The sequence below is a fragment of the Pseudophryne corroboree genome, chromosome 5 (assembly GCF_028390025.1).
Source record: "Pseudophryne corroboree isolate aPseCor3 chromosome 5, aPseCor3.hap2, whole genome shotgun sequence".
Classification (NCBI taxonomy): Eukaryota; Metazoa; Chordata; class Amphibia; order Anura; family Myobatrachidae; genus Pseudophryne; species Pseudophryne corroboree.
In genome coordinates this window covers 795,495,543-795,513,119 of record NC_086448.1, presented here as the reverse complement: position 1 = coordinate 795,513,119, position 17,577 = coordinate 795,495,543, and the positions used below count along the sequence as shown (strand labels likewise).

Below are 17,577 nucleotides of genomic sequence, written 5' to 3'. Positions count from 1 at the left end.
CCTTTTTCCATAGAAGGGATAAGTTTGTCCAGCCGGTTCCAATACCTTTGCTTCCGTCATCCCTCAGGCTTTCCCTTCCTAATTTAAGGAGTAAAAGCGCTGCGTAATACCCTAGTACTGGGTTTAATTAGCATGTCTAAAGCATCAACCAAGACTACTAAGACCTGCTATGTTTGTACGAAATGTAACAAGAAGAGCAAAAGGGTTGGTAGCTCCGGGGTGTGCGACTCCTGCTTAGCAAGGACACTCCACCTGGGAGCAGTGCTCCGCCTAGGTCATGCATAGATCTCAGAGGAGATGGCGGAATCCCGCAGACAGCAATTGGAATGGGCTGCAGGATTCACTAAGACGATGGAGGAGTTTCTCATCAAGTTAACGCCGCGAGCACATGCAGAAACAAATGTGCGCAAGGCAGTTAAAAGACCTCTTCCTATCATAACGGAAAGGACACAATTTTCCAGAAGTAGACACGACAATCTCGGGTATTGAGTCCTTGATTGAGGCGGTAAAAGAGATCCTAGACTTCAAGGCGGAAGACGTCAAGAAACCAGAAGAATTCGATTTTTTTTTTTTTTCGTATCACAAAAGCCACGTTCTGCGGTGTTTCCCATTCCTAAATCCCTCCAATCTTAGATGAAGGAGGCTTGGAAACAGCCGGACAAACGCTTTCAATCTCCAAAGAAGTTTCAAGCGTCTTATGCCCTACCCAAGGGTGTTATGGATAGGTGGCAGATATTACACCTGTAGTGGAGGCTTCCCTAGGGAGGTTATCGAAGAAGACAATATTTCCGATACCTAATGTGATGACTTTAAAGAACGTCAGATCGGAAAGTGGACACCACTTTGAAATCAATATTCATGGCAGCAGGTGCAGCACTGAGACCTGCGATCGTATGTGCTTGGGTCAACAAGGCCATGGGCGAGTGGTCTAGGCGTATTGTACAAGCTATTGAGGAGGAAAATAGCTTAGAAGAGATTACCCAACTGGCAGACCACATTCAAGAATCTGCTTCATACTTGTGTCAGGCCTCCCAAGATCTTAGCATTCGCGCATCTCCACTTCAGTTATATCAGCTAGACGGATTTTATGGCTCAGAGAATGGCAAGGCGACTCTGACACCAAGAAGGCAGTTGAATCCATCCCCTTTGGGGGAGAGATGCTTTTCGGTGCTAAGTTGGATAAGTGGATTTCGCAGAGGGAATTCTACCTGTCTGCCTACTCCATATACGAGAGCCGTTCCACAGGCTAGAAGAGGATATTCGGGACCAGCGTTTAATTCATTTAGATCGCGGTCCTTTCGAAGCCAAGGACGAGGTTTTGATACACAAGTCCGTGGAGGCAGCGGTAGAGGCCGCACACAGGCAGCAGCCACACAACGGGATACAGCTGTTGACAAAAGCGCGGCATGACGGTCTTCCGGCCCACCTGGGATCTCCTTTAGTGGGCGCCTTCGTCTGGAAGGTTTTCGAGACATATGAACCATCACCTGTCCAGATCTTTGGATCAACGACATAATCTCCCAGGGGTACAGACTGGATTTTCACAGTCAGTTTTTTACAACGGGTTTGCCTCAATGCCCTCAGAAGGCAGAAGCACTACTGATTCCAAAATTATTACGGTCAGGGGTCATTACTACAGTTCCCGCCTCTCAGAGGGGAACGGGTTTTTTATTTTTTATTTTTTTTATTCCAATCTTATTGTCGTGCCAAAGCCAGATGGAACGGTCAGGCCGATACTCAATTTAAAAGTTTTAAACCAGTTTCTAAAGATATGCAAATTCAAAATGGAATCAATCCAGTTAAAGGATGCATACCTGCATATTCCAATTTGGGCTCCCCACCAAGCTTACCTAAGGTTTGCACTGGTGAGGGATCATTACCAATTCAGAGCTCTACAATTCGGCCTATCATCAACCCCAAGGATCTTCACGAAGATAATGGCAATTATGGTTGCGGGGTTGAGAATGTTGGGAGTCACGATAATACCCTATCTAGACGATATTCGGATCAAGGCCTCCTCTCAAGAGAAGCTGATCAAAGATGTTCAGGCGTTATCACCAATTTCTCATTCAACACGGATGGATTGTGACCTTCCAGAAATCCAACCTCACTCCGACTCAACAAATTAAATTCCTGGGTCTCATCTTGGACAAGGTGCAGTTAAAGATTTTTCTGCCAGAATCCAAGATCAAGGATATACAGAAGTTAGTAGATCAAGTACTAAGGCCAACGTCAGTGTCTCTGCGACTCTTTGTACAACTTCTCGGAAAAAGGGTGGCGTCATTCAAAGCTCTCCAGTACGGCAGACTTCATTCCCGACCGTTCCAGATAAACCTCCTGGCTCAGGGAGCTGGTTCACACTGGTTTCTTCATCAACGGATCCAACTGCAACCACACGTACGAGTCTCCTTGATTTGGTGGTCGTTACACAAGAATCTCACAGCAGGGAAGAGATTCGGGATATGGAATTGGAGGATCCTGACAACGGACGCCAGCATCAGAGGTTGGGGGGCCGTCTTCGAGGACCATCAGTTTCAGGGTAGATGGACGTTACAGAAGAGCAGATTACCCATCAACATTCTCGAGCTAAGAGCAGTTTACAATGCACTTCTCACCAAAGACTTAGTAGTGAATCAGTGCGTGAGGGTACAATCGGACAATGTCACAACGACGGCTTACATAAACCGTCAGGGAGGAATAAGGAGCAGAATGGCGTTAAGAGAAGCCACAAAGATAATGTTGTGGGCGGAGAGGCGAGACGTCATCCTCTCGGCAGTGTTTATTCCAGGTGTGGAGAACTGGGAAGCAGATTATCTCAGTCGACAGGGAGAGTGGTGCCTGCATCCACGGGTTTTCAACATGGTGGTGCGTAGATGGGGTCTTCCTCAAGTGGACCTAATGGCGTCTCGGCAGAACCACCAGATGCCCAGATAGGTGTCCAGAACAAGGGATCCAGCAGCAGAAGGAGTGGACGCATTAACACTTCCTTGGGGTTACGAAAAGGTTTACATATTTCCGCCGTTCCCTCTCATTCCCAGGGTTCTGCAGAGGTTGAAACGAGAGCGAGTGTGGGCGATTCTAATCGCACCAGATTGGCCACGCAGGAGTTGGTACTCGGATCTACAAGGATTGCTAGCGGAGGATCCGTGGCGGTTACCTCAGAGAGTGGACCTGCTATCTCAAGGCCCGTTTCCTCATTCGGACCTGAACAGGCTGCGTTTAACGGCGTGGCTATTGAGACCAGGATCTTACGGAAAAGAGGGATACCTACAACGGCTATTCCTACGATGGTTGCGACTTGAAAACCGGTCACGGCCATACATTACTACAGAATTTGGAAATTTCCACTTATCCAGACTGTTACTTTTCCTTCAGGCCGGCCTAGACTTAGGTCTGAGCCTGGGATCTCTAAAGGTTCAAGTGTCGGCTCTTTCTATCCTTTTTCAACACTTTTTACAGGGGTTTTGAGAATACAGCCCCCGTTTCGTCCTCCCACTGCTCCGTGGGATCTCAATTTGGTATTAGATTTTTTGAAGTCGCCACACTTTGAGCCGTTACCTAGAACAGACCTGAAACATCTTTCTTGGAAGGTAACATTGTTACTAGCCTTGGCATCGGCTACGCGGTTTTCTGATTTAGGAGCCTTATCGTGTAAGAGTCCTTTCTTTGAATTTTCATGAGGATCGGGCGGAACTCCGTACAAGAGCGGATTTCCTTCCTAAAGTTGTTTCGGGGTTTCATGTAAATCAGCATGTGGTCCCATCTTCCAGTGTCTGGTAGATGGGGATGTATTAGGGAATGTGTCACAGCATTGTGGGTGTACGTACAGATTACGTCATCCTTTAGGAGGTCGGACCATTTATTTGTCCTGTATGATGGGCCAAAGAAGGTTGGCCGGTTTCTAAGCAGTCTCTGTCTAGATGGATCTGACTTGCCATTCGGCAAGCTTATGTTTCCTGTGGTAAACAGGTTCCGGTACAGACGGGTGCTCATACCACCCGATCAGTGGGTGCCTCCTGTGCGGCTGCCAGAGGTGTTTCCACGACTCAACTTTGCATAGCGGCGACGTGGTCCTCAGCCCACACGTTCGCGAAATTTTACAGGTTTGATACCTTTGCGTCCGAGGATTCTAAGTTCGGACGTTTGGTTTTACAGGCAACAGACAGCACTCCCTCCCTCGGGGATAACTCTGGGACGTCCCCTAATGTATAAGGACTCCAGTGTCCCCTAGTGGATGAAAGAGAAGAGAGGATTTTGGTACTTACCGATAAATCCATTTCTCTGAATCCGCTAGGGGACACTGGACGCCCGCCTCGGTGCTGTCAGCCTGCTGTGTTTGGGTTATTTTCACAGTTCGTTCAAACGGTGTTCGTTCCGGTTAAAGAAGTTCTTGGATACTGTTTGTTCTGTTGTACAGTTTGGTTCCTCGCCAGGGCGGTAGTCTCATGTCCTATTCTCTCAGTCACATTTTCAAAACTGAGGGAGGAGGGATGTGAAGGGGGAGGAGCCGGCTGTGCAGACAATTCTAATGTTAGATTGTGCCACACCTCCGATTGCAAGCTTCACACCCCTAATGTATAAGGACTCCAGTGTCCCCTAGAGGATTCAGAGAAATGGATTTATCGGTAAGTACCAAAATCCTCTTTTTAGGGCCAAATTCAATTAGCTACTGTAATTAATCGTGGGCTAGTACAAAAACAGACTGGTAGGTAAATTGGCTTCTGACAAACTGGACCCTAGTATGCATGTATGTATGTTTGCATATATGTGTGTACACATGCAGTAATACCACCGGGAATTTGGAGAAAAGACGGCAGTCAGATGGGTTGGGATTGATTTGAGGGGGTTTGGGATGCCGGCTGTCAGAATACCGACCGCGACGTCCCGATGGTTAGAATCCCGACAGGTAAGTTTACTTACGTCCCCTCTTCCCCCGTAGCCTAAACCTCTAATCCTAACCTCCCTCAAAGCCCCTCGCGGCTTACCTCTCCAGCTTGGCGGTGGCTGCTCGTTCGGGATCCAGGTTGTGGGGATTTTGACGCCGGGCTGAAGACCCTATTCAGGATGCTGTGTCGGCATTCCGAATAGTGTCGGGATTCCGGTGTCGATGTTCTGGCTGCCGGGATCCTGACCAGATACCCAGTTAGATGCCTGCACTGATTATTCTGTTTGCCCCGGAGTCCAATTCTATGTGACAGACTTGTGGATGGCTTGTGAGAAGCTCTCCCTCCTTTGCTTGAGGGGTTAGGGCTGCTCTAGATGTCTCATGTGGTGCTCCCCTCCCCTCTGGGGATGGTCCATGGGGAAGAAAGAGCAGCTGACTCTTTCTTCCCCACGGGACCGTCTTCTTTTTTTTTTTTTTGTTAAAAAAAAAATTCTGTTATAATTTTTATTCCAGTGCAGCTCATTCATATGACTCCTCTCTGCTTATAGGCGTACGCTGACTAAATCACTATATGGGGTGGAGCTTCGTATGGAGGCTTTTTAACAATCACAATGTGGAGCCTTGCAGCCAATAGCAAACTTTCCCTTAACTCCTCCCATACATCTGTCCTTTCCCATAGGTCAGTTGTTTCCTACGATTCCTCCTCACTTGCTGAACCACTCCCTAGGATAACGGGATAGAACCTGTACTTTACATTTACACCCACCATGCCCCCCGAGTTGTGCGGTCTAAGATGGGTTTGTCTGCAGAGTGGCAGCGGTTTGCATAGGCAAAGCGGAGGCATTGGATAGGGTGATTTTCTCTGGCAATGGTGAAGAGAACTTCAAAATCATCTTTATTTATTGCCTTAATCAGACGTTAATATTTGTATTGATATTTTTATATAGTACTATACCCATGTGACATATTTTCGTTTCATCTATAGTAACCTTATGTTTGTGCTTTATGCAGAATGAGTTCCCAGGTGGGCTGAACAAGCAACGTCTTCAGGCTTTACTGAAAGGTTTTGGAGAATATCCAGCAAAATACAGGTAAAGAAATGCGTTGCATTAGTGCAGTATCCGAGAACATTTCTCTGTTACATTTTCATTGCTTGCCCCATCCCACTTGTACCCAGACAGCAATTATATAGCGTAAGGAGCTGGGTTTCCCATTCATATTGCTGTGGGGAGTTTGTGGGGTCAAAGCCCCTCAGATCTAATAAAGTTTGGACAACTGGCATTTTCATTGTGCTTGCTTATTCATTGCTATTATATTGGATGTAGAGTTGCTGAGATCATTCAGGCCTCCTATACAGGCTTAGAAACTACTAGAGATGAGAGTTCTGTCTTTAACCAAGAACATTAAAGGCATTTGTTGAGATATAATCAGTATCTGTCTTATACGATGATCTTGGGTCAGGAAGTGTCCTCCATGTGTAGCAATCCTAAAGTGGAGAAAACCTAGCTTGTCAAACAAGTAAGGACGATTATTTATTTTTTTGCATGTGTTTTATATTTTGCATTTTCTTTTTTATGCAGAATGTTTATATGGCGTACCCTGCTCCAGCTGCCGGAGAACCATGCGGCCTTCAGCAGCCTCACAGACAAGGGCACACATCCCCAGTATCTCCTGCTCCACCAGGAATACCCCATCAAAAGTAGGAAACTCTTGAGGGTCCTACAGAGGTAACAGCATGCATTATACTGTACATTGATATGACAATTAGCAGCATTTTCTTAAAATACCTACTCAGCTAAACTGGACCGACGCGTTTCACCCCTTGGTGTAAGATAACCTACTCATTGCTGTGCAATACTTTTCTGTAACGGAACTGATCTCTATAGATTCAGTCATATAACCACAATGAGTTTGCAGAGCAAGTACTAGCTTTTCAGTCCATGTATCCATCCTTTGGGATGCGGTAGTGGGAGGAGGTAATTGTGGAGGAGGAAGTGTGGATTTAGATTAGGTCAGAGATGGAGAAAGGAAGTGAGTGATGACTTGCTTGGGATGGTAGGGAATCCTAAACTGGATTCTGTGGTGGAAGGGGAGCCAGTGACGGAGAAGCTAATTCAGAGTGATGGGATAGGAAGATACGTTGAGATGCAGCACTGAGGAAGGTGTAAGAGGGAAGAGGACGGCCAGAGAGTAGGTGGTTAGGACAGTTCATGGGGGATGGGGGACAATGAGCTCAGTCTTAGACATGTTGAGTTTAAGAAAGTGCTGTGACCTCCAGGAAGAGACAGAAGAGAAACAGATGGAGACGTGAGAGAGGGTGGAGGGTGAGAGGTAGGTTTGTATCATCTGCGTGTAGGTGGTATTGTAGAATGAGATCATTAGGTCACCATGGAGGAGGTCTAGAGAGAGGAGGGGACCGTGGATAGAACCTTGGGGAGCACTGGTAGGAGGTGGGGGAAAATAGAGTTCGTGGTAGAGCCTGAGAAGGAACAGTTAGAAAGATAGGAGGACCAGCAGCGTGACGGAGATTAAACCCCGTATTTATAAAATATACATATTATTATTTTTAGGTTCAGTTGTACCTTACAGTTCATTTGTAGCAGGAAATGTGTGTTGTATAGTGAGCAGTGCTTATGTTGTATTGGTGTTAGCGCTGGTCACATTCATCCCCGTACTGATGTCTCTGATCACTAGGACGCTGTCCGCCTTGGCTCACTGGTCAGCAATATTTGGAGAAACAAAGTATCTACCTCTGTTGGCGTTTCCATTCGTGAAGCTTTTTCAGAACAATCAGCTGGTCTGCTTTGAAGTTGTGGCTACAGTGATCAGTAAGTTTTGTACCCTCTAAACGCCAGAACTTGTAGCGCACCGATCCAGCGTGATTGGTTTGTAGTCATGTGAATAGGATGCCTCATATTACTGCCTGAATATCAGTGGTCTGTGGGCATTCCTAGTAAGAGACACCTGCTTCACCTCTAATAATTGGCCTTCATTAGCATAAAAATAGGGTTTTAATACCTATTGATAAATCTTTTTCTCGTAGTCCATAAGTGATATTGGGGAATTCGTATGATGGGGTATAGACGGGGTCTAAAGGAGCCAGTGCACTTTACCTATGCCCCCTCCCACATGCAGTTATAGGTAAAACAGTGCCCAAATGAGAAAGGACATATATATGAGAGAAGGAACATGATAACAGAAAAGGTGGTGAGATTCACATACCAGCACACCACTAACATACAACAACAAGCAACTACTGGAAACAACAAACAGCAACAGGTAACTATAGAACAAGAACCTGCAGAAAAGTCCACGCACTGAGGCGGGCGCCCAATATCCCTTATGGACTACGAGAAAAGGATTTACCAGTAGGTATTAAAATCCTATGTTCTCTAGCATCCATAAGGGATATTGGGGGGAAACTAGTACGATGGGGACGTCCCAAAGCTTCCAGAATGGGCGGCAACGTGCGGAGACTGCTGCAGCATCGCCTGGCCAAACTGGGTATCCTCTTTGGCAAGGGTATCAAATTTGTAAAACCTCACAAAGGTGTTCTTCCCCGACCAGGTAGCTGCTTGGCATAGTTGCAAGGCCGAGACTCCACGGGCAGCCGCCCAGGAAGACCCCACTGATCTTGTAGAGTGGGCCTTTAGAGACCGAGGAACAGGTAAGGCTGCCTACACATAGGCCTGTTGGATAGTGAACCTAATCCAACGAGCAATGGACTGCTTTGAAGCAGGGCAACCCTTCTTCTTCTGCGCATCATAGCGCACGAACAGGGAATCCGTCTTTCTGACCCGAGCCGTGCGCTTGACATAGATCCTCAAGGCACACACAGCATTCAATGCCTCCAGAGGAGCAGAAGCGTCAGAACCGGACAGAATTACAATAGGTTGCTTCAGGTGAAACGCGGAGACAACCTTCGGCAGGAACTGCTGTCTATTCCGGAGCTCCACTCTGTCCTCGTAAAAGACCAAGTATGGACTGTTACATGATAAGGCCCCCAATTCTGAGACACGCCTGGCAGAAGCCAGGGCCAGTAACCTCACCGTCTTCCACGTGAGGTACTTATCTTCTACCATCGTCAGAGGTTCAAACCAGGAGGACTGTAGAAAATCGAACACCACATTCAAATCCCAAGGCACTGTAGGCGTCACAAAAGGAGGTTGTATGTGGAGTACCCCTTGCAAGAATGTCTGAATTTCTGGCAACACTGCCAATTTCTTCTGAAAGAAAATTGAGTGAGCTGAAATCTGGACCTTAATGGAACCCAGACATAACCCTTATCCACACCAGCCTGCAGGAAACGTAAGAAACGTCCCAAGTGAAACTCTGCAGGTGGATACGTGCGTTTATCGCATCAAGAGTCATATCTCCTCCAGATATGATGATAGTGTTTTGACATTACAGGTTTCCTGGCCTGAACCATGGTAGCAATAACCTTTTTGGAAAGGTCTTTTGAGCAGAACATCCTAGTTCATACCTCCATGCCGTCAAACAAAGTCGCCGTAAGTCCGGGTAGACAAACGGTCCTCGTTGAAGAATATCGCTTCTTAGTGGTAGAGGCCAAGGGTCTTCGACAGACATATCCAGAAGATCTGCGTACCACACCCTCTGAGGCCAATCCGGGGCAATCAGGCCTGGACTTCCTGATTTCTGATTCGCTTGAGCACCCTTGGGAGCAACGGAATTGGAGGAAACAGGTAGACCAGCCGGTAAGGCCAAGGCGACGTCATTGCATCTACTACCCTTGCCTGATGGTCCCTGGTCCGTGAGCAATACCAGGGAAGTTTCTTGTTGAGACGAGAAGCCATCATGTCTATTTGTGGGCAACCCCACCGGTTGATGATCTGCTGGAACACCAGATGGTGGAGTCCCCAATCCCCCGGGTGGAGATCGTGACGACTCAGGAAGTCCGCCTCCCGGTTGTCCACACCCGGAATGAAGATTGCTGACATGGCTCTTTCATTTCTTTCCGCCCAGAGGAGTATCTGTAATACCTCTCGCATGCAGGCTCTGCTTTTTGTCCCCCCTTGTCGATTGATATATGCCACTGGCGTGACGTTGTCTGACTGCACATGGATTGCATGATCCTTGAGCAGAGGAGAGGCTTGAAGCAGAGCATTGTAGATAGCCTGAAGTTCCAGAATGTTGATCGGAAGGAGGCTTTCATGGGTTGACCACCTGCCCTGGAACTGCGCCCCTTGGATGACAGCTCCCCGTCCCCTCAGACTCGCATCCATCGTGAGGAGGGTCCAATCCTGAATCCCGAAACTCCGGCCTTCCAGGAGATTGGAGGACTGTGTAGCCACCACAGGAGGGAAATCCTGGCCTGAGTTGACAGCTGAATCATCCGGTGCATCTGTAGATGTGAGCCGGATCACTTGCTCAGGAGATCCAGCTGAAATGTTCTGGCATGGAACCTCCCATACTGGATCGCCTCGTATGAGGCAACCATCTTGCCTAACAATCTTATGCAAAGATGTACGGACACTAGAGTAGGTTGGAGGACCATGCGGACCATCTCCTGAAGTGCTTTCGCCTTGTCCTCTGGTAGAAACACCTTCTGGGCCACAGTATCCAGCAACATCCCCAGGAACAGGAGCCTCTGAGTTGGTTCCAGGTGGGACTTCTGTAAGTTGAGGATCCACCCATGGTCTGACAGAAGATGGATGGTGCGGTCAATATGGAGCAACAAAATCTCCCTGGATCTTGCTTTTATCAGAAGGTCGTCCAGATAAGTGACCACATTGACCCCCTTGGTCTCGGAGTTGAAGCATCATCTCCGCCATCACCTGTGTTAATACCCTCGGGGCTGTAGACAGGCCGAAGGACAGTGCTTGGAATTGAAAGTGATCGTCCAGCAGGGCAAACTGTAGGTATGCCTGATGAGGCGGCCAAATCGGAATATGGAGATAGGTGTCCTTGATATCCAAGGAGACCATAAATTCCTGTTCTTCCAGGCCCACAATCTCTGCTCGCAGGGATTCCATTTTGAACTTGAACACTCTCAAATAAGGATTCAAGGATTTCAGATTCAGAATGGGTCTGACCGAACCGTCCGGCTTTGGCACCACAAATAGGTTTGAGTAAAACCTCTTGACGCGTTGCGATAGTGGTACTTTAACAATGACGTGGGACTAGACCAACTTTCGGATAGCCTGTTGCAACGTAACTTGCATATCCTCCAAAGCTGGTAAGCTTGATTTGAAAAATCGTTGAGGGGGAGTACTGTCAAACTCCAGGCTGTAGCCCTGAGAAACAAGACCTCTGACCCAGGCATCCTGGCAGGAAGCCTACCAGATGCGGCTGAAGTGATGCAATCGAGCTCCCACCTCGAGATCCCCTTGGGTTGGGTGGGTACCGTCATGCTGAGGCCTTAGTGGAAGCAGAACCGGTGGACTGTTCCTGAGAACTGGTGCTTGCCGGTTTTCTGGACTTACCTCTGGTGCCTCTAGCCGCATTGGAGGCACCTCTGGCCTTAGATTGAAACCTGTGAGACCGAAAGGACTCGAGAGAAGGCCCCGGATAGGAGCGTCTCGCCGGCGGGGCCCCAGTGGGGAGAAACGTGGATTTCCAAGCGGTAACTTTGGAAATCCAGGTATCCAAGTCGACCCCAAAAAGCCATTCCCCAGAAAAGGGGAGGGATTCCACACTACGTTTGGATTCTGCGTCCGTAATCCACTGACACAACCACAAGGCCCTGTGCGCCGACAAAAATCCGAGTATTAATGTTGCACATCAGCTTGAACGAATCACAGAGGACACGGGTAGTGTCCTGAATGTGCTTCAGGGAGGGTAACCATAGTAACTAAGGGCATAACCCCCAAGAGGCCCCCCTGAATTTGAATGTGAGAGGCCGGCTGCAGTGTATATAGACTTTTACGGTAGTCTTTATCTTTCAATCCCAGGATCCTTCATGGTAAAGGAGCCCGGGGCAGGCAGCACCGTCTTTTTAGACAGGCGAGAGACTGAGACATCCACCCCAGGGGATTCTTCCCAAAATTTTCTACCTTCAGGAGCAAATGGGAAAGTGCGCAAAAACTTTTTGGACACTTGGAATTTTTTGTCTGGATTTTTCCAGGCCTTTTTGAATAAGTCATCTAACGCTGTAGAATCAGGGAAAGTGACATTAGGCTTGTTTTGTACAAAGAAAAACGACTGCTGCGAGGCAGTGTCCTCTAGAGGGAGCACATCCCTTATAGCCAAAATGAGGAGTTCATTACCCTGAGTAGAATCGGGATCCAGCTCATCCCCATCATTCTGTATATCCTCATCTGTATCAGATAGTAGTACAGGGAAACCATGCTTCTGGGGACCCGCGGGGAGGCTGTGCATCTGCCCTAGCAGCTAAATCTGCAACAGCTTGTTGAAGTAGCTGAGTTTTCTGCACATTAGCAGTGAGCTGGGATGACACATCTGACATCATAGTCTTAAGAGACCCTAACCAGTGGGGCTCTGGACCCCCTCCCCCAGCCCCTTCACTGATTTGTGAAGATTGACTACATTGTTCACAGGAAACAGTCATTAGAAAATGGAGAGAATCTGATGTGGCATACACTGCACAGCTTGTGTTTACCCATATTTCACAGTAAGCACAATAACATACACATACACACACACACACACACACACACACACACACACACAGTTATAATGCAAGCCTGCCCTACTGTATGTGAGAGGAGACACAGAGAGAGGGATGAGACCACCCTGAGCTGCACAATCCTAGTGAGACTGTCAGCTCTGTCAAACACAGTAGACGCGAACAATTGCAATCCTAAATATGCTCAGGATAGTGTACACAAGCGGCTCTCCCCCTTTGCAGTAAGCAGAGAAAGGCGCCAAACCACCCCAAGTCCTGCTCTGAGGAAGCTCCGCCCCCTCCAATGGCGCCGGAGCTGTACATATTTTTTATACTGGCAAAGTCTCCTAAACACCTTAAAACATCACACAAGGGCTAGTCAAGCAGTTTTATGCTAGTTTACACACGTGGGATCCTAGTGAGACCCCCCAGGGAGGGTCCCGTACGCCGCGCCCGTGGTCAGCCGCACTTTGAACTGTGGAACCCTCCTAGCGGGGCCCCCGATGTTTACTCACCACCGATGTCACCTTCAGGCAGCGTTAGGGGTGTGCTGCGGCTGTGACAGCAAAGGCGCAGTGCCACCGCTGAACAACAACCTGTGGTCCTGCAGCGGGGAAACGGCTCTGCACCTCGTAAGGCCGGCAACCGTCTCGCCCCCTAACTCCCACGGTGCAGGTATGCTGTTGCCCATGCAGCATACTGAAAATAATAAAAGTTTTAAAAGAAATTAAAGAAAACTCTCTGGAGCTGCAGAGTGTGCATCCTCTCCTGAGGACACTTTTTTCTAAACTGCCTGTAGGAGGGGGCATAGAGGGGAGGAGCCAGCACACCCAATTGAAGAAATTTAAAGTGCACTGGCTCCTTTGGACCCCGTCTATACCCCATCGTACTAGTTTCCCCCAATATCCCTTACGGATGCTAGAGAAATGTTTTCTTTTGAAATTAGCAGCTGTAAGATTCGTTATGACCACATCATACGACTTGTTACCCCTTCTCTGTAGCAAACTGGTGTCAGCATTGGTTCGAATATTTTCCGAATCCTCCAATCAACATTCTGAGCATGGTAGAGAATGTTTTGGCGCATCACGATAAGGAACTTCTCCAGCATTTCGTGAGCTATGACGTCACATCCCAGGTAACCAGCGCAGCATTTACTTCTGGAAAGTTTTGGCACTTTAAACGCATGAAACAATCACTCTGGTTAATTCTGAGTTGGGAGTAACTGTGCACCTCGGCAAAATCATTTTGCACTGTAGGTGGGGCAGATGTAACATGTGCAGAGAGATGTAGATTTGGGAGGGGTGTGTCCAAACTCAAAACTTAATTGTGGTATGAAATTAAAGCTGCCCAGCATCTGTGGGCTACATACAGAAGCAGACAGTATTTACCCTGCATGCAAAGGCAATAAGGGGTATATTCAATTAAGGTCGAAACTGCCATGTTGTCGAAAAGACGTCAGTTTTCGACTTTTTCAAGTCGGAAGGGGTTCCAACCTATTCAGTCCCCACCATTTTTATTCGACAAGTCGTGGGGAATTCGACTTGTCGAATAGTACGTGAATTGGCGGTATAGCTGCCGATTCACGTGCTTCTGGGGGAAACGGGGCCAAATTCGATAGATTTTGGCCCCGTTTAAGACCATCTCAGTTCGACTTAAAAAAAAGTCGAACTGAGATGAGAGACCTGAGAGGAGCAGAGGGGGGAGAGCCGCGGGCAGACGGGGGACAGCAGCGGGGAGACAGGAGAGAGCAGCGCTACAGCGCAGCGCTGCAGGAGGATGTGGCACAGCCGCCGCTCACGGCAGCGTCCACCCGGCTCCAGCAAGTGAGGTCCCGCTTGCTGGACCCGGGTGAACGCTGCCGTGAGATCTGGCGGCTGTGCCACATCCTCCTGCAGCGCTGCTGTCCCCCGTCTCCCAGCGGCTCTCTCCCTTCCCTCCGGTCTCTCATCTCAATTCAACTTTTTTAAAGTCGAATTGAGATGGGCTTTGAATAGCCCTTGTCGGATCCATCCCGACAAATGCATGTCGGAATGGATCCGACCCTAATTGAATATACCCCTAAGTGTATCTGCTCCTCCTTGCATTGCCGCATGGTTTGTTCCAGGTAGAAAATTCCGTGTCTATTATTCCTTTACTCCCAATTCAGAATCCGCCCCTAAATTTGCGCGGTGTGATTGCTGTTCTACAAGGACATTCCTAGAACCTTTTTATCCTCAAATAATCTATACAATTATGAGACAACCTAAATATTCTATAGTGCAGCGTGTGCATCACGAAATAGTTTTATGATTAAATCTCTCCCTGTACTCCCCACAGAGCAATGCAAAGTACCAGATGACATGTAGTGATGGGTGACTAGTTCTGAGAGCAAGTAATGCCGCCGTATTAATATATAAGGCTGTGTATGCCGTTGCTGAAGATTCTACACGAAGACACTAGTGTTTATGGGCCTAATTCAGACCTCATCGCTTGCTAGCGTTTTTTGCACCGCTGCGATCAGGTCAGCACTGCGCATGCACGTCGCGCGGGTACAAAGCGGTTCGTTGCTCTGCGATGGGTTTGTGCGAAGAATCTATTCGCACGGGCGATCGCTAGGTGATTGCCAGGAAGAGGGCGTTTGTGGGTGGCAACTGACCATTTTCTGGGAGTGTCAGGAAAAACGCAGGCTTTCCCAAGCGTTTGCAGGGCGGGTGTCTGACGTCAGTTCCGGTCCCTGACGGGCTGAAGTGATCGCAGCGGCTGAGTAAGTCCTGGGCTACTCAGAAACTGCACAAGATCTTTTTGTACCGCTCGGCTGCACATGCGATCGCACACTTGCACAGCTAAAATACACTTCCCGGTGGACGGCGACTATGCTAATGCGGGACTGCAAAAAAACAGCTAGCGAGCGATCAGGTCTGAATGACCCCCTATCTCCACTCATCTAATGCAGATTGCTTTGCTAGGAGGGAGGTGCTGCTCTATACTGACCGGCACATTTGTGTTGTGGAAATGTAGAATGTAGATTGGGTGACTCAGGTTTTTGTTGTTTTTGGATTAGTGGTCCTTTTAAAATTACCAGTTAATTTATGTTTCTCCATCTGTTGTTCTTAACTTTAACATAATATAAACTAAGTTCCCCTTCAGTCATACCTCTAGACTTAGGGGTCTATTCAATGCATGTCGGATCCCCTCCGATGGAGAGGATCCGACAATGCAGTATTCAAATTGCGGGCAAATCCAACAGGTTTTGCCCGTTTTCGACAATGCCAATCCAACTAAGTCGAATTGACATTGTCGAAAGCGGGACTAAAACCTGTCGGATTTGGCCCCAAATCCCTCAAAACACGTGGATACGTGGCTAATCCGCCAATCCAGGTGTTTTTCGACAAGTCGGAAAAGCGGCAGCCCCATTAATTAGGTCTAATCATGATTCGACCTAAAAAAGTCGGAAACTGCCGTCTTTCCAACTAGACGGCAGTTCCGACTTCAATTGAATAGACCCCTTAGCATCATGTATTGTCTGCATTAACGCTGCCATTTACTATTTACTTTTTGACCTCTTTCTGTAACGTTTTGTAGGATGCAAACATTCAGCAGGATATAATGCCGCCGTAGTCGCCGGCCGAACTCGGACGTTTATTTTAAAGGAGCAATCACTTACAAGGCATGGTTTTGTTTTGTAAGTGATTGCCCCTTTGAAAAAAACATCCGAGCTCGGCCAGCCTCCGGACTCGGGCGGCATTACATTCTGCCGATGGATACAGTTCTGGAAATACTATATTTTACATAAGGGGGATCCTATTTTTAGGATTTAGGCAGCAGAGCGTAGCAATTAGAATAGCACAATCAAAACTACCTGATATTGGGCCTTTTTAAGGGTTGTTGGCAAACCAAAAAAGCACACTAATGGGCAAAACCATGTGCACTGCAGGTGGGGCGGATGTAACATGTGCAGAGAGAGTTAGATTTGGGTGGTATGTTCATACTGAACTCTAAATAGCAGTGTAAACATAAAGTATTTGCCCTGCACAGAAACAATATAACCCACCCAAATCTAACTCTCTCTGCACGTGTTACATCTGCCCCCCCTGCACTGCACATGGTTTTTCCCTTTAGTGTGCCTTTTTATTTTGCTAACATTGTTGAATAACCCCCATTGTTACAATTCTATTTAAAGGATAATTCTAAAAATGGAAAATCTCAGTTTTGGGTGATGGTCTAGAACAGTGATGGCTAACCTTGACATTCCAGCTGTTGTTGAACTACACATCCCAGCATGCCCTGCATCAGTTTTAGCATGGCCAAATAGCAAAACTGTAGCAGGGCATGCTGGGATGTGTAGTTCAACAACAGCTGAAGTGTCAAGGTTAGCCATCACTGGTCTAGAAGTCAAATGTCAGTAGAAAATATTACATACGTGGGTCTATTGTATGAGCCAGACGGTCCTGTGATGCCTGTGGAAATTTGAGGGCGCTGTCCTCGCTCCCATACAGGTAGAGTGCATGCAGCAGCAGTGTCCCAGTCGGTGAAGGCAGAGAATCCCTGCACTGTGGATGTCATTCTCTGGATTAATGTTTCAGTCATGGAATGCCACCTACAGCGTGCAGTTAAACATTGTACTTTGCCTGGTATATGGATTATTTTATGGCAGCTTGAGTGGCACAGTGGTTAGCATTGCTGCCTCACAGCACAGGGGTCAAGAGTTTCATTCCAACCTGTGTGGAGTTTGTATATGCTCCCTATGTTTGCACACTCCAAAATATACAAGTAGTGTGTGTGTGTGTGTGTGTGTGTGTGTGTGTGTGTGTATACATGTGATAGGGAATATAGTGGGGTACATGTATCAAGCAGTGGAAAGTTTGGAGAAGATGGCCATAGCACCCAATCAGCAGTTGCATTTATCAAGTTCATTCTATAACATGATTGGTTGCTATGGGCAACTGCTGCACTTCTTCATCTGTACACTGCTTGATTCATCTCCCTTATAGACTTGTAAGCTCCACTGAGGAAGGGAATGATGGAAATGGACAAGTACAGTAATCTGTGGAATATGAGTGCACTGTATACACAATTGATAATAAATATATAATATATATGCACCCATAATAGAGGACGCCCAAACATG

The 17,577-nt window shown here is 47.5% G+C and overlaps 1 protein-coding gene across 2 annotated transcripts in view; it reads left to right on the top strand.

Annotated features, from left to right (window-relative positions):
- Window positions 1–17,577, top strand: part of TBC1D31 (TBC1 domain family member 31) — a 102,663-nt gene that overhangs the window by 39,445 nt on the left and 45,641 nt on the right. For both annotated transcript variants that reach the window (XM_063924436.1, XM_063924437.1), the window contains exons 9-12: window positions 5,897–5,976; window positions 6,466–6,612; window positions 7,580–7,713; window positions 13,472–13,605. In XM_063924436.1, coding sequence (XP_063780506.1) covers window positions 5,897–5,976; window positions 6,466–6,612; window positions 7,580–7,713; window positions 13,472–13,605 — 495 coding nt within the window. The remainder of the gene's footprint in view (window positions 1–5,896; window positions 5,977–6,465; window positions 6,613–7,579; window positions 7,714–13,471; window positions 13,606–17,577) is intronic.